At 35.6% G+C, this 7,956-nt stretch overlaps 1 protein-coding gene across 3 annotated transcripts in view; it reads right to left on the bottom strand.

Annotated features, from left to right (window-relative positions):
• Nucleotides 1-648: 648 nt before the first annotated feature.
• Nucleotides 649-7,956, bottom strand: part of PAPOLG (poly(A) polymerase gamma) — a 29,018-nt gene continuing 21,710 nt past the window's right edge. The window contains exons 15-22 of one of the 3 annotated variants that reach the window (XM_042932348.1): nucleotides 7,587-7,696; nucleotides 5,843-5,964; nucleotides 5,425-5,600; nucleotides 4,952-5,040; nucleotides 4,651-4,871; nucleotides 4,098-4,163; nucleotides 3,856-3,912; nucleotides 649-2,047 (exon numbers count right to left, since the gene is read on the bottom strand). In XM_042932348.1, the coding sequence (XP_042788282.1) occupies nucleotides 1,949-2,047; nucleotides 3,856-3,912; nucleotides 4,098-4,163; nucleotides 4,651-4,871; nucleotides 4,952-5,040; nucleotides 5,425-5,600; nucleotides 5,843-5,964; nucleotides 7,587-7,696 (940 nt within the window). In that variant the 3' untranslated portion in view covers nucleotides 649-1,948. Of the gene's footprint in view, nucleotides 2,048-3,855; nucleotides 3,913-4,097; nucleotides 4,164-4,650; nucleotides 4,872-4,951; nucleotides 5,041-5,424; nucleotides 5,601-5,842; nucleotides 6,889-7,586; nucleotides 7,697-7,956 lie in introns of those variants that run through there. The other 2 variants (XM_042932350.1, XM_042932349.1) reach the window with 2 other exon arrangements.

Genomic DNA, 7,956 nt, shown 5'->3' with positions numbered 1-7,956 from the left:
GAAATGCAAACATAGCACATACAGAAAATTTAATCAAATCTTCCTAACTGAAGAATTTTTAAATTATTTAGTCCTTTCATAATCTTTTACTTCTGCTCAAAGAGTTTTTATAGGACAAATTTAAAAATACTTGAATAAAGGAAAGGGTTGGCTAAAAGAAGAGCTTTCCAAGTGAGCTACAACTTGGTTACAGGATTTCACTTTTGCCTTTTACTATGTAAAAAGAGAGTAACAGAACAACAACTATTTTTTCCTTGCTCTTCTAAGTTGTCCCTTGTAAGAGATTAAATACTAGAATTTCCATTTCAGTAACCGAGGGATCACGGAACAGGAGTGGGAGAAGGATACTGCTCTCTATCAGGATTCCAAGCATTTCAACTCTGTGGTAAGGGGCTTGTGAGAGAAAATGGACTATTATTCCACGGGCTAAACGGGTCCCATGAGTCCTATAAAATATACAACCAAGTATTTTCCCTGCTCCATTCAAATGTACCATTTGTGTTTTTCCTACCAGAACCTACTAAATTGCTGAGTGAAAGCTGAAGAAAGTAATAAATACCAGCATTCCTGGCTGTGCAATCTATACATTTTCATTTTAAGAGTAATTCAAGCATAATCCACATTTAAAAAAATTAAAGAGAGACAGTAAAGGTTTTAAAGTTTTCTCTTTGAAAAGATGGTATCTTACAGTACATACAAAAATACTCTGAAAATACATACGACTTCATTTACAAAACACTGAATCAACATATTACAAGAAGAATTACATGGTTATGGATTTTAATAAACTGAGCATGCGTTCATGAAACTTAAAAAATATTAAGAAATGCATTGAAAAAAGCAGTGTAAAAAAAGACAACTCATATCGTTAAATAAAAATTACAAAGGTCCTGAGCCAATTAATGGTTGGTAACAATGTCGTCCAAAAAATGCCTTAGGTTTCAGTAAAATCCACTGCTTATTTCTGCATGCCTAGTCCATGAAGAAACTATTTGAAGTTGTGGGGTAAGTAATGGTCAAGAATTATCATGCCGAGTTAATTTTACACCTCAAGAATACAAGTCTGCCATATTTAAAGGTATCTCGTTGATGCTGGAATGAGTTGCTCCTTGGTAAAAAACACCAGTCAACTAACAAGAATGGCATGAGCTAGGATATGTAACAATTTCACCATTCATATACTGACTTTCAGTATCTTGGTTACATTTTGATTCTTAATAAAGATGCATTTCGAAGGCCTCCATGGGAGGCAAAATATAGAGAATTTATGGTGCCCAACTCTTATGTAATCACTGGACTAATCCTCCCTGGTAACTATGCAACATTTGGACAGAAAGGCACAAAAAAATAAAAATTTAAATATTCCATGTGCCATTCTGGAAAAAAATAATTTAAATCAACAGAATAGACAATAAGTACATCTACACAAATGAGGAAAGCAGAAAAGATACCTCACATTCACTTATCTCAGGTTTCACAAAGTGGCTTCAAGGCTAAAGTAAATGTGTTAACATTTGGAAAATTACAATTTTTTTGTTTTCAACTTTTTCAGTTCTATACAATGATTATAACATAAGACTTAAAAAAAAAAAAAAAAAAGTTCTGGCCTCGTTTTATCCATGTCCAAAGAGCCGAGAACTGGTTCCCACAACAGAGAAACAAGCATCGAAAGTTAAGGCAGTAAAACCTCCAACGCAAAGCCATAACATTGCAGATGACAATCTGATAGCAGATGATCCTCACAGAAGTGTACGTAGCAAATCAATGAGAGAATGCTACGGCATCTGCAGGTCAAAGTGTGAGAGTTCAAAACCACTTCAAGCTTGTTAGTCCGATGACTGTAACTTTCACCTTATTATATGTGTGACAGCCACTTCTATTTTAAAAAGAGTGGCTGCTCTATGCCACTAAATGATTGCATATTCACTTAAGTAAGGAGGCACTGCTTTTACCGATTAAGGGTCAGTCGAATGGAATTTTTGATGACTCGAATGTTATTTGCTGGAACCGGAGATGATGAATCCGGTAGTTCTTTACTGGGTAGTCTCTATTAGAAAGGAATAGAAATAAAGAAGGAAAAGCAAACATATATTATAAAGCCTCAACTAGTAAATCAGTCACAAAACTGAGTTTTCCTTCAAATTCCTTAAGCTCTTAAACACTCACATATGTGTTGAATACTTTCTTCCAATGTTCATAGTCATTTCCTTGGTTTGGGGACTTTTTTTATGCAGTCAGAGGTGAAAAGCAGAGGCACAGGGAAAGGGTGCAAGTGGGAGGAGTGTATGTATAGGAAAAAGGGCTTTGTTAAATCACTCGCCACTTCTGGATTGAGAAATGCACAAAGTCAGGCAATGGTAAAGAGAAGTACGAAAAGCAGGGTCACTAAGCAGGAAAGTGGTGGTGGTGGGTGAAAAAAGAGTGTGCTACAGAAGAAAACAGGATCTGTCATATATTCGTGGAGAACAACACTGTAAATCCAACTTGTGAGAGGAGTTTTCAGGAAAATGGACTTTGTAGTCAGACCAGGTAACGTTAACTTCAGTGATAGTGAAACTCAGGTACATCTATATAAAGTCTTCTGAGGATACTAAAGATGATTATATCATGAAGGTAAATCCTGAGAAATTGAGAAAGAGACCTCTTACAGATAGCTGTGTGATGGAAACAGTACGCGAGAGTTAATTCTCTCATGTCACTAACTTGGCCAAACCTACATACCCACAGCCATTCAAAAAACATGAAAAATTTCAGACATACAAAAAAAGTAGAGAATACGACAATGAAGACTTTTTAATGCCACAATTAACACTCAGACATTATTAAACATTTGCCACATTTGTTTGGTTTATATCCTTACCCTCTATACTTGAAATATTTTCAACCTAGACCCAGCCTGTCATTTCATGGTCTTGTACCTTAATAACCATACCAGATTTTTTTCTTCCATTATCACATATAATCATATACTCATATTTTTTGTAATGTACTCTTTATGTTAAAAGGAATTTGTATGAATTCTACAGCTAATATAAAGTATGATACTATTTGCTTCAAAAGCCAGTAAAGGGGTGCCTGGGTGGCTCAGTCGGTTTAGCATCTGATTCTTGACTTCGGCTCAGGTCATGATCTCACGGTTTGGAAGATGGAGCACTGCATTGGGATTCTCTCTCTCCCTCTCTCTGTCCCTCCCCCACTTGCACTCTCCCAAAATAAATAAACTTTAACAAATAAAATTAAGTGGCTATTACATTGTGAGGAGCCTGGTTGATTGTGATAAGTACTTTTCGATGGGGGTGAAAATAAGCCATTTTGTTGACTGTAAATGCTCAGAAAAGGACTTCTCTGATCTACACAAGGCTGAGTTTTCAGCACCTACTTATTAGCCTTCCATGCTTAATAATACTGTATTATTAGTTTCAATGGCGATTCTTTGAAAAATAAATTTTGAAATTAAGATTTAGGGGTTCTTTAGCTCATGTTTTAAAGGTACTATGTATTCCATTACATTAGGTTCTTCCAAAATATTAATAAGTATCAAGCCTAAGTTTTGACAGTAAGCAATGGTATACATCAAAAGATGTATCAAGCGTTGGTAAGAAATTACTGTGCTTGAAAAAAGAACAAAGGTTGAACGTAATGTGAATGAATAGCTAAGCTTAAATAACTTCCTCTTTTCCTGACTTTGGAAGTACATATATTTAAGACCAGACCTTGCTTGCGTTTCTACCCCAACTCCAAACTATACTGCTCATCTTTGAGGACAGGGACAAAATCTTATTACCCTTTTCTTTCACCCAGTGCATGGCTCTTAAGCTTTTCGTACCTGTAGATTACCTACGAGTAAGACTTTACCTTTTTGCGTGATGTATCAATAGTTGGAATAGGCATACATTCTCCTCCAATGGCATCCTAAAAATAGAATTATATACAAATGAAAACTTTCCTTCCTATGTATGCTTATGTCTACACAAAATAAAACATAACCCAAACTTCACGGACCTATCTAATATGATCCATTTTCAAATATACAGTCCTTTTCCTGATCTATGGCTCTTTGAAAGTAATATTTTGAAGCACACTGTTAACGTATTTACCATTGCTTTTCTTTTTCTGTCTTCAGGAGCACGTGATTCCTTAAATGTTGATTCAAGTCGAATAAACTGGAATATAAATACTAAGATGAATTGCTATTATCACCTACAAAACCCATACAATCTATATAAACTGAGAGGCTAATGATAAGGCTACTGTCAAAACTACTGCAACTTAAATTAGACTAAATTTAGCTGCCACCTTTAACTTCAACTTGAGTGACCTTTTCGGTTAAATCAATTCAGATGATAATAGTTTTACCACCACCTACTGGAGGCAGAAAACATCAACATTATAACACAATAAATATGACTGGTTACCAATAGTAACTTCTGTGTAAGTCAAAGAGAAACTCAGACCAATTACTCAAGTTTTCAGATCTAGTTTTAGTAATCTGAATTTAGGATAACAATCAGTATTATTCCTTTAGGGTTTGGGTAAATATTCTTTTTAAACAAATCCTAACAGAACACTAAGACAGCTATGGAGAGTTGTGAATTTCTTTAGTCTAGTTTAACTTAAAAAAAAGGACTACCACTAAGGTTGTAACTTTACCTTTTCTATTTCTTTCAACCTCTTAGAAGACCCATCTACGGATGGGGAATGGGACCTCTTATGTGCAACATTCTTAGTTATGTTTGACATTCCATTAAGATGTGGCTGTCCCTGGGCAGGGTTGTGGGGTGCTGGGATTCTAGGAATGACATTTCGTCCTACTACAGTAGGAATGGTGCACACAGCTGGGGGCGATACGGCTTTTACTGCAGAATCAACTTCTGAAAAGGAAAAAAGAAAAATTCTAGCAATTAAATATATACATAGTAGAATGGTTATTAACAGAAGTGCAGATACATACTTGCACCAATGACTGGGATAGACAGTCCTTGAGCTTGTGGCACACTCAGTGGCTTTTCCGCAATTACAGCAGCAGGCTCAGTATTATTCCTATTAAAAGTGTTGAATTATCATTAAATACTTTGTGTGACTTATTTAAAACACTCATATTCTAACATTCAGGATGACTTCTTTCAAGTACTCCTACTTTAATGTTCCATTGGAGGAAGAGAAAAGAGGAAAAAAGGCAGAGGACTGAGTGAAAAATGAGAAAAAACTGAAAAGACCTGGGCATTTCTGTGTACTTTTAAAGTCCTACATATTCATGAGCCGATACCACGTCCCACAGGATTACAACGCATTGTCAAGTATTTCTAGTCAGAAAATGACTAGTAACTGCTAAGGTATTTTAACAGTTAAGATACTTAGCTAAGGACAGAAAAGTTTACATCATCCTCAAACTGAAGAGTGAAAGGAAAATTCTGAAGTGCAGACCTTTCTGTTTCTCCTGAAGGAAGAACGTCAGGCTTGGAAGGTTTGTTTGCAGACACTGGGGAATTAAAAGGAGTTCCATTATCAGTGTCTCTGGAGCTATCCAAACAATTGCTATCCAGAGATGATCTTTTGGATTGAGGTCCACCTGAACTTCGACTGACATCAGAAAGACTTTGCTGAAAGAGGGAAAAGCAGTTAGGATTTCAAAAAGCAAATGAGAATAATTACTGGTTTCAATTCTGAAGTACATAAAATGAATCTTTTGTGATGAATGAAGGGGAGATTTTAGTTCTAGACTGAAATGTACTTTTCTTTCCTTTTTTTCTTAATAGGTTTGGGAGCTGTCAGAATGCCAATCTGATCCCAGGAACATCTGTCTGAGGGGAACCATACTGGAGAGTTAACATTACAAACTCACCTTTTTCTTCTTTTGAAGAATCTCTGCGGGAAGGTAGTGATGAAGTTGCTTTTTTTTAACATGAGTTGCTTCAATTTTCATCCCTTCCTTTAGCATGTTTATATTGTTTGCCTGTCTGTACACTGTAACAATGTTAGTATGTTAAATGGGCAACTTCTTCCTCAACCAGGAAGTCTGTTTTCTTTTCCCAAAATGCATATATTTGATATGTCCCCATAATCTCACAAACATACATACCCACTCTGCTTACAGAACAAGTATTTTTAAAACATTTTCATTTCACAATCCTATTTAAGTACCAACTAGTTTTCCCATGTCCAACTTCTAAGACTTTCCAATAATCAAATCTCATTAAAATGCATGAAAAAAGTTTTTTCCAAATCCTGTTTACTGTTATTTTCCCAAAAGACAATCTCTTCTCATAATTACTCACCCAAGTCTAAGCTAATCCTTATACTAAAGATCCAAGATGCAATACAAGTTGTCATCCACCATGATGTTTCTTTTACTACACTAATCATAGAATATTGGACTGTCAGGAACTATCCAGAAGTACATCCTTATTGTACAGGTGGGGAAATGAGGCTCAAAAGCCCTGAATACTTGCTGATGGTGGAATACACACAGCCCTAGAGTCCCTTTCTAGCACTTTTCACATCTTGTAACAAAGTCAGTTTTATTAACACGAATTATTTAATGTACGTTTAACTGTGAATACCAAATTAGATCATAAGCTTACTGAAGACACAGAGGAGAGGCTTCTTTTGCATAGTTAACTACTGTGAAATGTGGTACATTATCTCCTCGCTTGGGGTCTCAGAATCTCTATCTGGAGAAGAACATTCTATAAATCTACAACAAACAGAGCTTCCCAATCTCCTGCTTTTGGAAAAATGAGCCCAAATTAGAATGGAAAAATGTATATCCATGTTTTCATTCCAGATTGCTTATAAAAGCATCACCAGGAGTGCTTGTTCAACTTGCAGATTCTCTGGCTCCACTCCCAGAGTGTGGGATTCGGTAGTGCCGACGTGATGTACAGGAATCTGCATTTTCATGATAAATGTGAAAGCTAGTTTAGAAGAATTTAGAAAACTCAGATAAGCCAAGCCAAAAATATTAATAGTATGAATGTACACTATTCCAGATTAATACAACTCCAAATTTATAAAAGATACGTTAAGATATTCCAGAGAGCTGTTATTAGGGAGCTAGATGTAAAAGACACTCTTTCTCTGATTCTGAAACCTAATCAAGACTATCAAGTGCACATATCTGCGCACACTGAAAATAAAAATAACCTGTATAGTTTCTTTAGTCTTCTTTTTGTTCTGAAATAGATAATGCCATCACTTGGCACAAAACTCAAGCAGTTCAAAGAAGTCTCCTCACACTATCCCCTAGACACACCTGGTTCCTTGACCTAAAAAGCAACCAGTTCTACCACCTTCTTTTTTTTAAAACTATATATCCTTCCAAAGATATTCTAGGTACTTACAAGCAAATGTGTTTATTTATTTACAGAAATTGTAGCATACTATACATACTGTTTTGCAACTTTAGCCCTACTTAATGTCTTGGAAATTATTTCACTATGCCTTTTTAAAATAGGAGCATAGGTTTTCATAATATGGATGTACACATTCATTTAACCAATTAACAAATCTAGCCAGCCAGATCCATGGCAGATGATACTGTTACAACCAAACTTGAGAACCATAGCTCCATGATGACAAAGTCTTACCTGTATCAGTAAACGACTGTATATCATAGGTCAGGTCTATGTTAACACTTTCTGCATTTTCAACTCTCCGAAAAATTATTCCAAGGAACCACATTGACACGTAATTGTTGCTATAAAATAAAAAAATTTAATTTCCATTTATTTATTTATTTATTATAATTTTACAGATGTCATTTGGTAATTCAAACTCAATCTCCATGGAAACATAAATACAAATTGCAATGGTTTGGCTAAGTTCTTTTTTTTGTAAGTTTATTTATTTATTTATTGAGAGAGAGAGAAAGCATGAGCAGGAGAGGCGCAGAGAGAGAGGGAGAGAATCCCAAGCAGGCTCCGCCCAAAGGCTCAAACTCATGAACTAGGAGATCAT

Source organism: Panthera leo, chromosome A3 (assembly GCF_018350215.1).
Source record: "Panthera leo isolate Ple1 chromosome A3, P.leo_Ple1_pat1.1, whole genome shotgun sequence".
Lineage (NCBI taxonomy): Eukaryota > Metazoa > Chordata > Mammalia > Carnivora > Felidae > Panthera > Panthera leo.
Note: the sequence above shows the minus strand (reverse complement) of the source record. Positions and strands in the feature narration are given on the sequence as shown.